Here is a 17,412-nt window from a genome sequence, read left to right as displayed (position 1 = left end):
TTTTTTTTAGGAACATTGGTTGCTTTTTCCTGTTGTACACTGTTTAAGGTGGTATTCGTCTTTCCATTCCTAGTCGTCCTTATTTTTGAGTTGAGACCGATGGCAACCCTGGTTATAGCTTTATCTACTGGCATACAGACTGACAAATAGCAGACTCCACAAATAAAATTTCACACAAGTTCGCTTGTCAAACATTATAAAACAAGAACCTGCAGCGTGTGTATTAAGGATATGCGTGACGTCATACAACTGACGCGTTTGCTCCATAGATATCTTATATATAACAACAGTTGTTATATATACAACAACAGCATATTTATACAGTATATATATATATACAACAACAGTTGTTATATATAAGATATCTATAGTGCAAACAATCACGCACCAAGTGGCAAGTGGGTATGTTGTATAACTTAGTATAAGGTGCGTAAAGCAGTGATGCACTGACGACAGGACCAAATACAACTTTCTTCAACCCGGTCTCCCTGTTGCTTTTTGCATTTAAAGAAACGTAATTATAGCAACTGCATTGTATGAGGTGCTGGTGCTGAACGTGTTTTTGATAACCACAGCAGGAAACTAGTAATATGCTACGGTCATTGGGACGCAGTTGGACTTCATCTCAGGTAACTGAGAAGTAAATTAGTGCATTTATGTTTTTGTGTGCCAAAGGAAGAAACATCTGAAGCAATGTATTTCAATGAGAATAAGAAATATTTGTAATATAAGTTCTGGTGTAAAATCTCTGCTGAGTTTTGAGAGGAAATTAATTGCAAGTTTTAATTTCTATAACAACAACATTCTGTAATTCAATTAGGAATTCTGTAAACTAGGAATTTGGCACCATCAAGATTTCACTGGCAACAAACCTATGACTTATTAGGCTACTTCAGCATGATTGAAAATCATAACATTGCCAAATATTATGAAATGTTTGTTGAATACCGGTAATGGTAATCTGAACTGACTTGATTATTTGCTATTTATCAGCTGCTTAGAACCTGCAAAAGATTGCAAAGCACACTGGTGATTGCAGAGCAGTCAGACGATGCCTTAACTCCTATAACACTTAATGCTGTTACAGCTGCCAGTCAACTTGGAGGGGAAGTGTCATGCCTTCTAGCTGGGGCTAGTTGTTCAAAGGTAAGCTAAATAACCTGTTTTGAATGTTTTGAAATGGGTTTTCACTTGTTGAATATTTATATGTTACATAGCCTTAGCTTAACGAAAAATAAGTTAAATTTTTATGGGAGATGAGAACACCATTTTATATATATTATACTATAGTGCTGCTTTCAAATTTGTGTTCATTTTTTTTGTAGTACTTCAGATTTTCGATTTGTGCAGTTAAGAACTCTTTTTGGGGGTTCCGCACATTAAAACAACTTAAGTGGTCTTAAACTTTGTTGGTAAGGCAAAACTAGCAATCCTGGTAATAGTCTAGGTTCACACCAAGTCATTGGAATGGTAAATGGCATAGGATCGTTTGTTAGTTAGTTAACTGTTATGAAATCAATGGGTTAATTTCATGCAAATTTTATGTGGTGTCCAAGTTCTTATCTTGGTTACTTAAGAGGCAACCAAAATATCCAAAATACATCATTTTGATATCACCAGTGATACTTTTTGTTGCACTTACGAACTTTTGAAATATGTAACAATACATATGTTTTGATTGTTTACATCCTTTGTTGATAGTATGAATGCGAGCCTATTTAGAAGACTTGGACTGCCAGGCATTGCAACTTGTCTGCTTTTAAAAGTCTGCCAGATAGGAGGTATGAAGTAGCATAGAAAGGAAAAGGGCATGGCTGATAAGGACTTCACAGCAACGCTGAATAGAACCAAACGTTATAGAATGGGAACAAAACATAAACACATACTATACAGAAATGGTTGCTTTATGCCGGAAAAATTTAAAGTTTATATAAATAAATTTAATCGAATATTTTAGCATAATGTTTCGAATGGACTGCTTTATGCTAAGCTATGTCTAAACGTTTCTTTAACTAGTTAGAAATTGCTTTTGTCTTTGTTTTATGAGAAACAATTGAGAAACAATGTATTTTACTTGGAATCAGAAAAATGTAAATATCTCAAAAACCTGACGTGCTAGCAAAAACACGAAAGCGTATATCTAAAAACCTTTAGGTGTAAATAATGTTATCTATGTATAAATTTTGTTGTTGGCCGGTATTATGTCTATATATACCACTGCACTACCAGCATTGTATTCGGCAGAGTCAGCATTACTTTGCTGTTCTCATCAGCAGGAACACATCACTTGGTCGTCGTCAAAATTTTGTAGGGGATATGCTTTTGCACACACTCATCCATTTTAAATGGAAGCCAAAGTGGTGGGTGTCTTGAAACTGCCGGTATAAGACATAACTTCAGCAATCATTTGGAAACAAAAATGTCTTGCATTAAGTCTGTCTGTCTATTATCATCATTGCAGCTGATATTATCACTACAGTTTCTAGTAGTGGTTCTGTGCTGAAACACATCAAAAATGGCTCTACTGACTTTTTTCGTGTTACTTGAAAGAGATTGTCCGAATGAACAATAAATCAAAATACACTAGATATGATATCATTTTCATGACTTCAATGTTGACATTGTGCGTCATGTATAACTCGTATTTTTTCATAAAGGCTGGTTTTATTATTGGCCATTTCACTTTGCAACAGACCTCATCACCTAGCAATAGCTTTGCGCATTTTGTACAGCAGCAGTCATTTATTGTTTCAGGCCACTGAAGAACTTCAAAAAGTAAAAGGAGTATCGAAAGTTATCGTTGCAGAGGGTCCAGGTTATCAAGGTTTGATGCCAGAAGCATTGGCGCCACTGATAACTGGTCTGCAAGAACAGTCTAAGTTTAGTCACATTCTTACTGGTGCTAGCGCTTTTGGAAAGAGTCTGCTACCGAGGGTTGCTGCAAAGTTTGATATAGAACCCATCAGTGACATCATCGGCATTAAATCTGCTGATACCTTTGTTAGAACTATTTACGCAGGTAGATTAAGAAGCACTTTTTGTTATTTTAATTTGTACAGTAATAAATTTGTGTTTTAATGTGATTTAATTGTCATCAGATCGTTTGTTTAAATATTTGTTGCATTTTATTGGAGAAAAGTGTTTGTTAGGTATGGTACATATTCACTTGTATGAATATTTTTTAATACTATGTGTATTACATTCTTGCTAGGAAATGCTATTCAAACAGTGAAATCGAATGCCAATGTTAAGTTGGTAACTGTGCGTGAAACAGCATTTGAAGCTGCTGAAACAACAGGAGGAAGTGCAACTGTTGAGAAAGGTAAATCTGAAGTGAAAATGCTTCAAAGAAGGCTGACCTTTGAAACCTAGCTTTGCAGTTTGTAAGTGTTTCATGTTAATTGCAAAAACCTATATTTTATAGAGCAAAAATTCCATGTTTTTAATCACCAATAGTTGAAAATCTAATTATTCAATGAACAGAATGAGAAAATTTTGTCTACTTGTGTTGTATAATTTGTAGCTCCTGACTGTGAAGGAAGTACTTCGTCAACATGGGTGAGTCAGGAACTCAGCAAAAGTGATCGTCCAGAACTGACGGCTGCAAGAGTGGTGATATCTGGAGGTGAGGAACACTTTATCTTAGTGCAGTTAAATTCTGCTAAACAATGGTTTTAACTTTTAGGATTGTATGTACCAGTCAAGCTCGAAGCTATGTGTAGCGTGTATGTGTGCTTTCAACTTAATAAGCGTATGTAGTCAACTTAGCTTGGAAAATATGAGTTTTGATAGGGTAATGTTTTTTGTATACATCATAGAAATAAAACACAGCTAATATAACTTTATTTTAAAATGTAGGCCGGGGGATGAAGAATGGAGAAAACTTCTCTTTGCTGTATGAACTGGCAGATAAACTAAATGCTGCTGTGGGTGCTTCAAGAGCTGCGGTTGATGCAGGATTTGTACCAAATGATATGCAAGTTGGTCAAACTGGAAAGATTGTTGCCCCGGTAATTTTGCGAATTGCAGTTATAAATGCATGTTTATTTTTTATTTTTGTTTACCATAAAGTGTAAATTATAATTGTGATGTATTTTTTTGGCCCATCGTATATATTTAAAAAAAAGTGATGTCCCATTCACTCCATTTTTAGGTGATTTTCCAATAATATTGATAGATTAATACTCCATGGGGACTTCACTGTTTTTAAAAGTATTTTCAACTGCAATGCTACCAATTTATTGATTGCTAGGTATTTGACAGGCTTCCAGAACAGTTTACGTTATAGGTTTATGGTATTCCATCCAAGCTTTTCTTTTATTGAAATATTCTTGAAATTCCGTTTTAAAACATCTGCTTGTGATTACTTGATGTTTTAATAATAATAACAATTGCTAAACATTTCTATAGCACTCAATACCCTATAAAAAAAACGCTCAAAGGCGCTTCACGGAAAACATATAAAAACGACAAGTTACATACAAAATATAAAAGATAACAGTAAAATGTTACGCTAAAATCAACATTTAAAATTTCAAAAACACAAAAGCACAGCGGAAAATGTGTTTTTAACAAATTTTTAGAAGAGTTCAGATTGTCAGCATCGCGTACGTCTTGTGGTGAATCATTCCAGGCCCTGCTACAAAGAACATTTTGTTACCATATGTTTCCATCCGACGTGATGTAACTTGAAATACGTTCTCAGATTGTTTTGACAATTTTTTCAAATTTAATTCTGTATTTCTATCTCACTGCGTCCGTAGCAAATTTTCTTTAAACGGTTTCAAAAAAAGGTTCAATTTCTTTATGTAGTAAAATTATTATAAATGCAATTACTCGAAAATCGCTCAATGCAGATCCCAGAAATTTTGGATGTGAACTAGGCTTGCCTGATACTATCTCATACTGGAATACAGGAAAAATCACTTATCTCTATATCCCGTTTCATAAGCCAAAGTAAAAAGTGGATATTAGGGCCTAAAAAGACACATTTCCCACTTTCTCATGCCAAGATTTCTGCGCAGCCTGGAACTTGCCAACTGCTAAGGAAATTCCCAGGCTAGAAAACAACACCAACCATGCTGCCTTCTGATTGGTCTAAACAGGTTATCAAAGCTCTACGTAAGAGTCTAACGGAATCAGAGAAATCTTATTTTTTGACCCATTCGCCTCCTCAAAGGTTTTGCTGAAATAGTTTATTACCTAAGCAATACTTAACAATTTGCTTTAATGTCTGTATCCCTCTGATTTTGCTGTACCAAATCTGTCTGATACGTATCTATAAGTAAGACCGAACTAATACAAATAAGTACTCATTTTTATACCTATTCCTTGTTGTTTAAATACGATACATCATAATTCATATTTGATTCAAATGTCAGCACTGTTCATGTCGTATCATCATAATTACCACCACGAATGTCATTACATGATTCGTTTACTTTTCTCCCTTATGTGTCAAAGGGCAGAAATTTTTTCCCTTTTGAATTAGTGCAAAATTTTCATTTTTTGCTTCACATTTTTGGCATTAATGTCTTAACTGCTAAATTCCACAGCATACTTACTAGGGATGTGCTGCAACGAAGATTTATTATTTGAGTTTGAACGAACACAAATATCAAGTAGGTCAACGCAAACAAATCCCAAATCTATTTGTATTTGAACTAAACAATAAAATTTCATCCAAAAGTTGTCAAGTCATGCTTGTAATATGACATAATTGCAAAACAAATCACTTTGATTTAAAAAATAATGTTAAAAGTGATTGAAAAAGCAAAATGACCGTTATTTGTTAGGAAAATGACCTTCATTGTAAGTACTGCTGATGCTATTTTAGCTTTGCCGGGAAACTAGATTATCATTTTTTTACCAAAGTCAGTAAATTTATAAGTAATATTGTATTTGGGTTCGCCTATATCTTCCATAAAGATGATATTCAGTAAATCAATTTGGTTCATATCGGCCCATCCCTAATACTAACTGACAATTATCCTTGTTTAATACAATGAAATTGATTTTCTTAGGAGTTGTATGTTGCGGTTGGAATATCAGGTGCCATTCAACACTTGGCTGGAATGAAGGATAGCAAGACTATTGTTGCAATCAACAAGGACCCAGAAGCTCCCATCTTTCAAGTATCAGATTTTGGTCTGGTAGAAGATTTGTTTAAAGCTGTTCCAGAAATGACAAAAGCGCTAAGTTAAGAGTGAATATGCGTAGTTGGTCAAGTCTTCAAATGACCATTTACTTGTTGTATGTATTAGCTCATTGCAATTAAACACGTTTTCAAAAATTATAATACAATTCAAGCCATTTTGTTTGTTGAGCCTGATTTTAGCAATGATAAACAAGGTCAGTCAGTTGCTGGAGTCTAATTTGAAAAATTTCAGTCTTGAAAACAAGCATGTTTTATTGAACAATCATGTATTGCACAGCGATAATAGAAACAGTGATGCTGGTAATATATACATTTTCAACTTAAGGAATCCAATTGGTCTTGCAAGATTTCCAGCTAGAAATAGTAGAAATGAATGTGGATTCATTCTAACGTAGAAATTACACAGTATTTTCATACCTTGTTATAAAAATGTAGAAGTTCTTTGTGGGTAAGCTCTAGAGAGAGCTTTTCAGCTTTTCCTATTTCACTTTTCTTGAGGTTTAAGTGGAATATGGCATTACTTTCCTTCACTTGTGTCTTGTTATCTTGAGCAAGCTGTAAATTCAAATGCCAGCCGACACTTTCAAGCTGCAAAATCATACCAGATTTGACAGTAAGTCATTTAAAATTGCAACACTGTGAATTTAGGACTGTTCACGTTGTATCGTCATAATTACAACCATGAATGTCATTGCATGATTTGTTTACTTTTCTCCCTCATGCGTCAGAGGGCAGTAATTTTTTTCCATTTCAAATTACTGCCCAAAGTGCATTTTTTGTTACCGAATGTAATTTAATTGCTTATATTTATAACCACAGGGCTTCTGTTACCTGGCTATGGGTAAATGAGTGTTTTTTCATTTTTTCAACTGTAGCCTTGCCATACGATGCCCAAGTTTGTGAGATAATTTCAGATTTTTCAACGGATAGATTGACAGACAGCAAATGCTGGTGTAATGTGGCAGGTTTTAAACCATAATAAGCTGCCTAAAAATGTTTACAAATTAGGAACAATGAGGAATATACACCGATAAACCATGTTTTTTTAGTAAGCTGTTAGTTATTGACAGAACAACTTGTTGTAATACTACCTGCAGTAATATGAACTCAATAGTTTCCAATAAAAGGCTTCTGTCTTCGCTACCAATGCCTAATGCCAATTGTAATTTTATCTGTTCTTCTTCGGAAAAAGCATGTTCCTCTCGAAGATGGAGCTTTTCTGCGATCCGTGACAGTAACTTTGGAAACCTGTTTGACTCGAGTTCGTTGATAAGCTTTACGGCCGTTTTAAACCTTTGTGTAAAGAAGTTACATTTTTACATAACAGCATCATAATGCCAAATGATATAGTATCACACACAAAAAGTTTGAATCCAAATTTGAGAACATGTTTGTTGAGTACAAGTCGGTCAGTAGTAAACATATAATACCAATTGTTAAACAATGGTTAACAAATACCAGACAAACAATAATTTACCTTGCTGTTTCTGTAAATATCTGTTCAGCCATTTTATTAAAAATACAACACCATCACCAACCTAAATATATGGGATTAAGTTAGTACAACAGTGTATTGATCCTTAATTACATTTAACACATTAAGAAAATGGTGCACACAAGTAAATTTTCATACATTGTAAAGGATTTTTAGTTCTTTATGTCCCTTTCCATGAACCCAGTGGAAGACAAATCTTGATAAGAAAAACTGAACTATATTATAGTACACATTTATTTAGATTCCTGCTTAAAGTTAACAAGCATACCTAACATTTTGTACTGACGTTTAGAATTACGTGAATAACTAAAAGTTTCCTGTCTAAAAGAACGAGTGATATATTTGAAACATATAGATAAAAAAATAACAATAAATTCATACAAACTTTAAACAAATAATCCACAGCTGAGTAAACAATGATGAAATCACTCTAATTCACGAAATAGCAGATATTAATAGGATTTACGTCAGTACAAAAGTAATTGTAGTGAACTAATATGATTGGCTACATGCTTAATTCTTATAATACTGATATATTTCCACAAAAGCAAAGCAGCAAAAGAAAACTATTGGTACGGGTATTTAAAATCGAGAGGTATCTCTCCCAAAAAGGAAGGTCTTCATCCAGTCAATTGGAACTTGAAGTCGCAACTTCCAGTTACCAAGTCTGGTGAGATAGGCAGATCTCCACACAATCCATGAATGGAAACCTTTCATTTTAAGAGCTTGTGGCTGAAGGTCGCTGAGTGCTGTATAACCACCAACATACGCTAGCATTCCCATACTTGTAAACTGAAATACTTTATCTTCATCGCCGTTGAGGTAGTTGGCAAGCCATCTTCCCTGACGCTCAGCCACTTGGGCTGTTGCTGGAAGAGGTAGTGTTTCAATATCAGCACAGTCACCGATAGCAAATATTGTGTCTTCTGGTACACCTTTAACCTGCAGCTTTTCATTTGTAAGAATGTGCCCATATTCGTCTTTTGGGAATTGTGATTGCTTTGTAAAACTTCTCGGAAAAAGCCCTGTTGACCATACCACAAGGCCACACGGAATTACCCTGCCATCCTTTAATTTTACTGAATTTTCAGTAACTTCTGCAACTGCTGCTTGTAAAAGCTCAAATTCCTTTCTTTTTCTTATTTTCTTTTCTGCATATTCACGCAGACTTTTATCAAATGACCCCAAAATTTTATTTGCTTCAACCAATGTCACCTTGACCATGCCCTGTAGATCTTGGTATAGTCTTGAAACATCCTCACGCAAGAAATCATATAACTCTGCACCAAATTCAACACCAGTTGGCCCACCTCCAACAATAACAATATGAAGAAGTCTTCGTTGCTCATCCACAGACGAACCAGGTTGCGTTGCTCTTTCAAAATTTGATATAATTCGATCCCTAATCCTTCGAGCATCAGCCAGTTCCTTCAAGAAAAACGCGTGATTTTTCACCCCTGGAATGCCAAATGTGTTACTGAGGGCACCGACAGCGATTACTAACTTATCATATGGAATGTCATAGATATGGTCTGGAGTAACCTCACTTTTGCAGGTCAAAACCTTTCGTATGTCATCAACCTTAACTGCAGAAGACATATGAAAATCTCGAGCATGGCGAAAATACATACTTCTCACTGGTTCAATTATACTACGAAATTCTAGTGTTCCAACGGTTGTAGAGCACAGTAATGGAGTAAATAGAAAATGATTTCTTGGGCTTACAACAATTACATCATATATGTGTTTGTTAACATCTTTCAATACACTGTAACCTGCCCACCCAGTTCCAAGTATTACAAGCTTCTTTCTCTCTGTTATTTCTTGTTGCCAAACATCGTTTTCTGTGCTTTGATGCCGACTTGCAGATGTAATATTATAATACCTTTTTAATAATGCAGTTATTGATTTAATCACTCGATTTCCTGCCAGCATTATGCACTAGTTTGTCTGGAGATTCAGAATAAAACCAAACATAAGATTTTTCAATTAACATCATACATACCACCAGATAAAACAATTAGGTTTTGTAACTAATTATGGCAATTTACTATGTAACAAATGATCCTTTAAATTCTGAAGTATATTTTTAATACGTAACCACAATAACCAGCACAACCTTTTATTAAATATCAGAAATGTGCATGAAGATAACCGATTGATGTTACTAAAGGCGATAAAGTTGTATGTTCACTGAATTTGTATATCAAATTACTGAAGAAGTATCACAGCAAATACTTCACTTTTCCAAGTATAAACTTAAGCATTTTTTAAAGCAAGTACAAAGAAGTAACTAATCAACACAAATGCATTTGCAAATAATCACTCATACTAAGTTTCATACCAAACTCCATACCAAAGCATATGACATTTATAGAGCAAACAGGATAAGAAATGCCACCATAAGGCAAAAAAGTCCCATGGCTTCCGACAAAGCAAATCCAAGAATTGCATAAGAGAACAGTTGTTGTTTGAGCGATGGATTTCTGGCGTAGCCAATGATGAGACTCCCAAACACTGTTCCAATGCCAGCTCCAGAACCTGCAACACCGACTGTTGCAGCTCCAGCTCCTATGAACTTAGCAGCAGTGTCAATATCATTTTGTACTGCAGTGGTTTGAATGGAACGGATCATTGGAGATTGGTAGTTTGCTACCGTCACTGCAGGTCGAAAAGCAGAAAGACTGTTGCGAAGCAACATCTGCGATGCTGGAACTATTCTTGTCAAATACATTTTTAAATACCTTTGCTGACAAAAACTAAACTTCTGTGAAATCTTGATTGCTAAAAAACAAAATCACATCAGTTTTAATGAACATGCAATCAATAAAGAGTACAGTTCCTATACATCGCAAAGTTTCATTTGCATCATTTATTCATGTACAGTATATATATATTGATTACTTCACCAAAGTGAAGAAAACTGACCACAGTTTTGAACTAAAGTACATTTTTCTTGTTTTATTATCATGCAAGTTTAAATTTAACACCATACTTAACACTGCTGACATTGTTACAGTCAACGAGAAATATCGGTATAAACGTCTAGTACTGTATACAAAAGCATCCTGTGGTTGTGCACTTTTGCGTTAGACTCGCCTAGGCCTACGAAAGGAAAACTTCACCATAGCCATAACAGCACTTTACCTTTGCCACGATTCGATAAAAAGGATTATTTGAAAAATAGGTAAAACCGAATGCAAACTTGCAAGCATAATAGGTGCATACATTAAGCTACTGTCTATAATAATAATATTTACGATTTTGACGTTATATACTATCTAGCCTATCATATGGTCTTGACTCTTGCAGACGTATGCAAATGTCTGACATGATTGTCGATCTAGTAAATCTACGAAACCAACCCTCAACTCGTTTAATCGCTGACCTTTGGCGCATTCTATGAAAGAGAGGTCGGTTATAAAATTACACCACATTGACATCATGCTTTGACGTAACAATGATGTCATTATGACGTAACCCGTTCATTTTCTTGGAAACGCCTTCAACTGTCATTCAGCAAACCATGTTATGTAAGTTTTGCGTCACAAATTAATGGAATTTGTATAAAATCAAATAATACAATAATTATTGTAAAATATTGGCAACAAATGTAGATTTGTAGATGTCGAACTTAGCCACGGTGACCTAATTGACTTGAATGTCTAAAACAAATAACTTAATTTGATTCCTGATAATGCGGGGAAATTTACTTCAAATCTCCATTTTAGTTGTGGTTTTTAATTTAGTTAATCATCTCAAACTCTACTAAAGACCGTCTTTCCAGGAATAGCATGTAGTGTCCACCACACTGTCGGCTAGCTAGCGGCAGAACACCATTCTGTTCACATTTCGATTAAGTAGTCTTTAAGACAAGAAGGCACACGGACGCGCTTTTTGTGACGTCTCTCCGCATCAAGTTATGCCTGTGCTTCGGCACATGTTATTATCCAATAAAATAATATCAAATTAGCCGTAGTTGTGGATAAGGAACAGCCCAACCACAACATATAATCTAATATGTTCCGGATTTCACTAAAAGGCTGAAACGAAGAATATAGGCTTATAATTGGAAAACATTGTTTTCAAATTCAGCCTTTTAGTGAGACCCTGTCTTTCTTGCGCTATAACCACTCGTCCTTAAAAGCCCACTTGATGCATCATCCTTGGTAATGACGCAAAAAGGCCGGTAATAGATCGTCTATGTTATCTGACCTGCAGTGTTTTGTGTGGCAAAGTAGTAGATTGTAGAAATTTTCTGACAAGTGATGGCATTGTAACTTTTTGATATTGCTATCCCTTACTGAATGCAAATTTGCTGTTTTTGCACAAATTACGTTATTATATAACCTACTGAAGCACTCCATCCATGGCATCATATGACATGACGTAATAACCAACATGTCATAAAAACTAGCCCTCGTTTGAATAGACCTGGTTTGTTTACAATGATATGACATCATTTGGCCAGTTTAAGAAGTTAAAATTATGGCATGGTCACACTCACAACCACTTATAACTTCCTTGCCACAGTAAATTTTTCAATCACATATCGAGTATGGAAAGTATAGCGATAACATTTTTAAAGTGATGTCAAACTGTCCGAAGCCCATGTGGAATAATGTTGTTGATGTTTGTGCAAAAGTTGGTCACGCATTACCTTGTTGATAATACACATTGCAATTAAATTCGGGAAAATGCCTGTGAATAAGATCTGATTAATTATTTACAGTTACCTAGTTTACCTAAAAGAAAAACTGTTTTAATACAAAAGTTCTTTATTAGTGTAAAACATTTTTCTTGTGAAATTTGAGAGACTGCCGCTGAAAAAATTCTTTGTTTTGTGATACTCAATGTTAAGTAATTTACTTATGACATAAACCTACTTTCCCGCGAAACAACAACAATGAACCACAGTATATTACAGGATGATACAGGAGTTATAGTAACAAAAAATATGTATTTTTACGTTGGTGAGGTATGTAAATGACATAATTAAATTGCAAAACTACGGTAGCTTTATCCAAGACTCTGTTTCACATTCAGATTACCAATTCTGGTACATGTATGTGATCTGATAAGGACTAATGTACATTTGAAACAAAAGGAAGGAATGAAGTGTGGAAAAAGGACAATCATTTAGAGTTACTAGCTTTTTATATTATGGTAGTAACAATAATTCAGTACCTATATACTTTAAATTTACAAAGCTTTTGCACGACAACAGTTCATCGCTATCTAAGGATATTGAGATTGTGTTTGTCATATATACACTGAAGTAGCTGTGCACTGTTTAAGTAATTGCCTATTGTTGGAGTCATAGTTATGGATGAGGATAATGAAAAGGCATATCGATGGGAAGGAGACTACGAAAAAACATGGGAAGCACTGAGAGAGGATGACAGCGGATCCCTTCAAGCAAGTATCGATGCAGAAATCAATAAGGCAAAAAAGCGTCGCCTTTTGAAAAAGCAACGTAAAGTTCGTTTAGGAATGATGCGTCATATTTTCATAGTACTTGATATGTCACAGGCCATGACTGATCAAGATTTGAAACCTAATCGAGCACTGGTTGTTTTAAAAGTGTTACAAAAGTTTGTGGAGAACTTTTTTGATCAAAACCCAATTGGACAGTTGGGTTTTATAATTACTAGAGCTAAGCGAGCAGAAAGTCTAAGCGAGATGTCTGGAACATCTCAAAGTCACATTAAATCGTTGATGAAGCTTTCTTCTGAAATTACTGCAACAAACGCAAAGAGCTGTACCGGTGAGCCTTCCCTTCAAAATTCACTTGAGTTGGCTGAAAAAACACTGAAAAATATGCCAAGCCATACAAGCCGTGAAGTAGTAGTTATCATGGGAAGTCTTACATCTTGCGACCCAAGTCCAATATATGACACAATAGAGCACATAAAAATGCAGAAAATTCGCTGCAGTGTTATTGGATTGTCAGCAGAGGTGCACATATGCAGACATCTGGCCAATGAAACTGGTGGAACTTTTGGTGTGATTCTAGATCAAACTCATTTTGTTGATTTGCTTAATGATCATATTGATCCACCTTCTGGCATGGCAACAGAGTCATCACTAATTAAAATGGGATTCCCTCAACATATACCACCTCATGAAAATGGAAAAGTATCCATGTGCATGTCAACAAAACAATTCAGTGTTGGTGGTTACTACTGCCCCCAGTGTCAGTCAAAATATTCAGAGCTTCCAGTGCAATGTGAAGTATGTTCTCTTACACTTGTTTCTGCCCCACATTTAGCTCGTTCTTATCATCATTTATTTCCCTTGCCACAGTTTTCAGAAATACAATATGCTCGTTATGTGCATCAAGGTGGTCGGGAACAAAATTGCTTTTCATGTCTTAAAAATTTGCAAAAAGGCTCTGAATCATCTGTACACCAATGTAATAAGTGTAAAACCATATTTTGCCTTGACTGTAATGTGTTTATGCATGTAACTCTGCACTGCTGTCCTGGGTGCATCAATTCTAGGTGTGAAATATGAAATGTTTTGGTGTATTTCGAATATATGTATTGTGGTGCTTTCAGTAAATAATCTTCTTAACCATGCAACAATTACTGTAAGAGTAAAACATAGTCATTTTGACCGCGATTTTCATTTTCCATATTATTCCTTCTCAGATTGCTATCAAGTCTTTTATCATTACGCTTTTGAATGACTAAAAGTGAGGTATGACTTATGAAAACTTTTGTGATGAACTGAAGGCCAAATCAAGTGCTATTCATGAAAAATCTGATCGTCTGGTTCAACTGAAATTAGCCGTGGTTCTTACAGATACAAAGTTGTACAGCAAGGTGCTTGGTGATTTCTTTTGTATTTTCAAAGCGATTGAAGATGGAGTGCAGAATAATATTGATCACAAATATTTGACTGATTTATGGATTCCAGCATTGTTGAGAGCTGATAAGTTTGTACAAGATTTAGACTACTATAATGGTCTGGGCTGGAGAGACATGCTGAAGCCATCAGCTGCTGCACTGAAATATGTTTCTAGGATAGAAACACTTGCCAATGAAGAACCTGCATTGTTAGTTGCATATGTGCACACAATGTATCTTGGTAAGTAATGGGCTCTAAGTTTACAAAACTTACGTTCAAATATACAATTTAACTTCACCTTTATATTCATTTTTGGGTATGGCTTGTATCATGCTTAGTTTGGCTCAACACAACTGGAAATAGTTGTTGTTATATGTAAATTGTAATAAAGGCAGACTGTGTGGTGGGTATTTAAAATGAACTGAATATAATCTGTTACTGCCATTATCGTTTCAGCTATTTTCAGTGGAGGCTTTATACTGCGCCGGCTGATCAAAAACACTTTGGGCATACCTGGCCCTGATGGCTTAAATATATTTGACCTTGCTGAGGGACAAACTAGGTTTAAAATTAAAAACCATATCAAGGACACTATCAATGGCATGGATTTTGACAGGGAGCTCAAAGATCGAATAATACAAGAAAAAATTTGTATTTTTCAAAGAAATAATGAACTGGTTGCAGCTGTTCAACCCTCACTAAGCTCATATAAACGCATTTTAAAACTTGTGATTATTTTTCTTTTTGCTATTTTGTTTGCTGTTCTTTTAATTCGAATTTGGTTTTGAGTTCATTGTTGAAAAATGCTTGCCTGTTATGTTTCCATTGTAAAAATTTTTTTTTTTCTATTACTAGCAAGATATCACATAAGTGTGTTCTTTATTCGATAACCTATTTGTTGCTTGTGGTGCATACTTCTTTGTCCTCTGTAGGACATGGATAAGAGTGCTAGCCCCTTTTTTCTGCCGACTGATCAGAACTTGATGAAGAAATCAGTCCAGAATAACAGCTGGCACAATATAGTTAGTGCAATGAACTGTAGCAGTGACAATTATCAACATCAAAGTGTTTCATCAAACTCACTTAAGTCACGCTTTCATCACTCCTCACCTTACAGTGTGACAAATTTCCATTCAGCCAGACAAAGACAAGTTAAAAGACGTGGTGTTAGTCCCAAGTAAGTGTTGTGGATGTTTATGAGTGTAGTTATATTTGACTATCTCAAAGATTCTGCCAAAAAATCATTTTGTTTTGTACAAATATCAAGACAAAAGATTTATGTGCTTTCATATTACCATTTATTGCCCGGGTGCTTTAATGTAAAAACATTTTATTAAAGGATATTTCCACGTAAAATCCATGTGACAGAAGAAAAGGTAGCCACTGACATTGGAAATCTCTTTATATCCAACCGAAAACATTATCAGCCATCTTTAAAGTCATGCTCAAGGAGAAGAACTTTTTCTGAAATAGAAAACAGGTATTACTTTTATGATTATGTTTTGTTTTCTATCTGCTAATTGTTTTTTGTGTGTATATTTCAAAAAATGTTACGCGTTTATCTGTGCAGTACCAGATTGTTTAATTATATTATTGCTGATTGATTTTAGCATTCAGTTGGATTCTGACAGCGATACTGAAGACCATATTGAAATACAAGTTTCCAGTGAATTTCAAATAGAAATAGACAAGTTCAAAAGGGGCTTTTTCTGCAGTACATCTAACTCTTTGTCAATGTATGCCAGAGCTTTTCAATTCATTAAAAACGAAGTTTGTGAATTCTATTAGTCTATTGAATTTTTCCAGACCCAGTTCGTCTACAGCTTTGGTATTGTGGAAACCACCAAGTGGAGCAGTAGATGAGCTGTGGAGAACACTACACAAGACCACTGAAACTCCTTCTTCCAATAATCCCCAAAATGAAAATGGAGTTACTGCTCATGAAGTTGCCTCGAGAACAATAAATTCTGCTCTTGAAACTAACTGCTGGACTAACAAAACGGCATCAAATTCCAATATTTTGTGTGATGACGTTTTCTTTCATAATAATAATAATACTGATTATGTAGATCTTATGGAATTATGACATATTTCTGTTTTGACTGTAGTATGAAACCCAAATTTTCCTCCTGTAACTTTCCTGTTATTGCAATTTTACTTTGACTATGCGAAAGTTCTTTTCTCATTTCTCCAAAAAAAAAAATGATTGCTACAAACGTACTTTGTGCTGAGATGAATATTTTTATATATTGGTTAATATCCAATCTAGGATGCTATAAAATTGTAGTAAAATCAACAGAGATTTATACACCTGGTTAGAGCGTATGCATGTCTTCTATGCTGAAACAACATTTTTGTATCCCTATCCCTAAAAAATAAAATTATTTTGTATCCCTAAATAATTCCACCTCTAATCAACTTTCCAGGATTTGCAGTAAACTAATAACTTGCCTGCATATTTCTTTAATAAGAATATACCCTCTCAACATACCTGTTGAGTTCGCAAGATCCTCTCCTATGCATGGAGAATATGCGCAAATGAATGGTTACATTACCGTTAACTGGCGGGAGGAATGAATAATTCGGTTTGTGACAAATTAAAAGGTTCAGTTTTAATGCATGTACACGAGCCAACATGTTCCATTGTTTCAGTTGCTCAGGCGCCATAAAAATGTGAACAACTGCGTATGATACAATTGAACATTGCTTTGTTGCTTTTCCAACTACCCATGTGTGACGTAGTTGCTTTGATCATGCAGAAGCCGTGTAAATACAGTACAATACAATTTTTATGCTAAAATTGGAGCAAGTTATGACAACAGTATTATTTGTCAGTATACTAGCTAATCAAAAAACTGCCTCGGGAGTCAGGAGACTACCATCAATTTCCTGGAAAATTAGATTTATA

At 35.0% G+C, this 17,412-nt stretch overlaps 7 protein-coding genes across 7 annotated transcripts; 4 read left to right on the top strand and 3 right to left on the bottom strand.

The window, feature by feature from the left end:
* Nucleotides 1–421: 421 nt before the first annotated feature.
* LOC143445235 (electron transfer flavoprotein subunit alpha, mitochondrial-like) lies at nt 422–6,317 on the top strand. Its single transcript, XM_076944182.1, has 7 exons — nt 422–629; nt 994–1,146; nt 2,755–3,019; nt 3,212–3,322; nt 3,524–3,625; nt 3,859–4,010; nt 6,024–6,317. Exons 1-7 carry the CDS (start codon nt 591–593, stop codon nt 6,201–6,203), a joined length of 1,002 nt encoding a protein of 333 aa, XP_076800297.1. The 5' UTR covers nt 422–590; the 3' UTR covers nt 6,204–6,317.
* A 72-nt stretch (nt 6,318–6,389) lies between these two features.
* Nucleotides 6,390–7,931, bottom strand: LOC143445238 (COMM domain-containing protein 10-like). The gene is made up of 6 exons (XM_076944186.1): nt 7,791–7,931; nt 7,635–7,695; nt 7,249–7,450; nt 6,989–7,144; nt 6,575–6,745; nt 6,390–6,511 (listed from the first exon to the last, which is right to left on the bottom strand). The coding sequence occupies exons 2-6, from the start codon at nt 7,664–7,666 to the stop codon at nt 6,473–6,475; spliced, it is 600 nt and encodes a 199-aa protein (XP_076800301.1). The 5' UTR covers nt 7,667–7,695; nt 7,791–7,931; the 3' UTR covers nt 6,390–6,472.
* LOC143445233 (putative NADH dehydrogenase) lies at nt 7,696–9,604 on the bottom strand. Its single transcript, XM_076944180.1, has one exon. The coding sequence runs from the start codon at nt 9,585–9,587 to the stop codon at nt 8,235–8,237; it is 1,353 nt and encodes a 450-aa protein (XP_076800295.1). The 5' UTR covers nt 9,588–9,604; the 3' UTR covers nt 7,696–8,234.
* A 154-nt stretch (nt 9,605–9,758) lies between these two features.
* Nucleotides 9,759–10,463, bottom strand: LOC143445239 (uncharacterized). The gene has a single exon (XM_076944187.1). It carries the CDS (start codon nt 10,384–10,386, stop codon nt 10,024–10,026), a length of 363 nt encoding a protein of 120 aa, XP_076800302.1. The 5' UTR covers nt 10,387–10,463; the 3' UTR covers nt 9,759–10,023.
* Nucleotides 10,464–11,601: 1,138 nt separating this feature from the next.
* LOC143445234 (general transcription factor IIH subunit 2-like) lies at nt 11,602–14,306 on the top strand. The gene has a single exon (XM_076944181.1). The coding sequence runs from the start codon at nt 12,978–12,980 to the stop codon at nt 14,166–14,168; it is 1,191 nt and encodes a 396-aa protein (XP_076800296.1). The 5' UTR covers nt 11,602–12,977; the 3' UTR covers nt 14,169–14,306.
* A 41-nt stretch (nt 14,307–14,347) lies between these two features.
* LOC143445237 (heme oxygenase 2-like) lies at nt 14,348–15,304 on the top strand. Its single transcript, XM_076944185.1, has 2 exons — nt 14,348–14,744; nt 14,961–15,304. Exons 1-2 carry the CDS (start codon nt 14,357–14,359, stop codon nt 15,290–15,292), a joined length of 720 nt encoding a protein of 239 aa, XP_076800300.1. The 5' UTR covers nt 14,348–14,356; the 3' UTR covers nt 15,293–15,304.
* Nucleotides 15,305–15,432: 128 nt separating this feature from the next.
* LOC143445236 (uncharacterized) lies at nt 15,433–17,273 on the top strand. The gene is made up of 4 exons (XM_076944184.1): nt 15,433–15,681; nt 15,844–15,984; nt 16,115–16,240; nt 16,311–17,273. Exons 1-4 carry the CDS (start codon nt 15,440–15,442, stop codon nt 16,588–16,590), a joined length of 789 nt encoding a protein of 262 aa, XP_076800299.1. The 5' UTR covers nt 15,433–15,439; the 3' UTR covers nt 16,591–17,273.
* The last annotated feature ends 139 nt before the right edge of the window (nt 17,274–17,412 follow it).

Source organism: Clavelina lepadiformis, chromosome 2, assembly GCF_947623445.1.
Source record: "Clavelina lepadiformis chromosome 2, kaClaLepa1.1, whole genome shotgun sequence".
In the NCBI taxonomy this organism is placed as follows: domain Eukaryota; kingdom Metazoa; phylum Chordata; class Ascidiacea; order Aplousobranchia; family Clavelinidae; genus Clavelina; species Clavelina lepadiformis.
The sequence above is the reverse complement of the archived record's forward strand: the minus strand, read 5'-3'. Positions and strand labels throughout refer to the sequence as shown.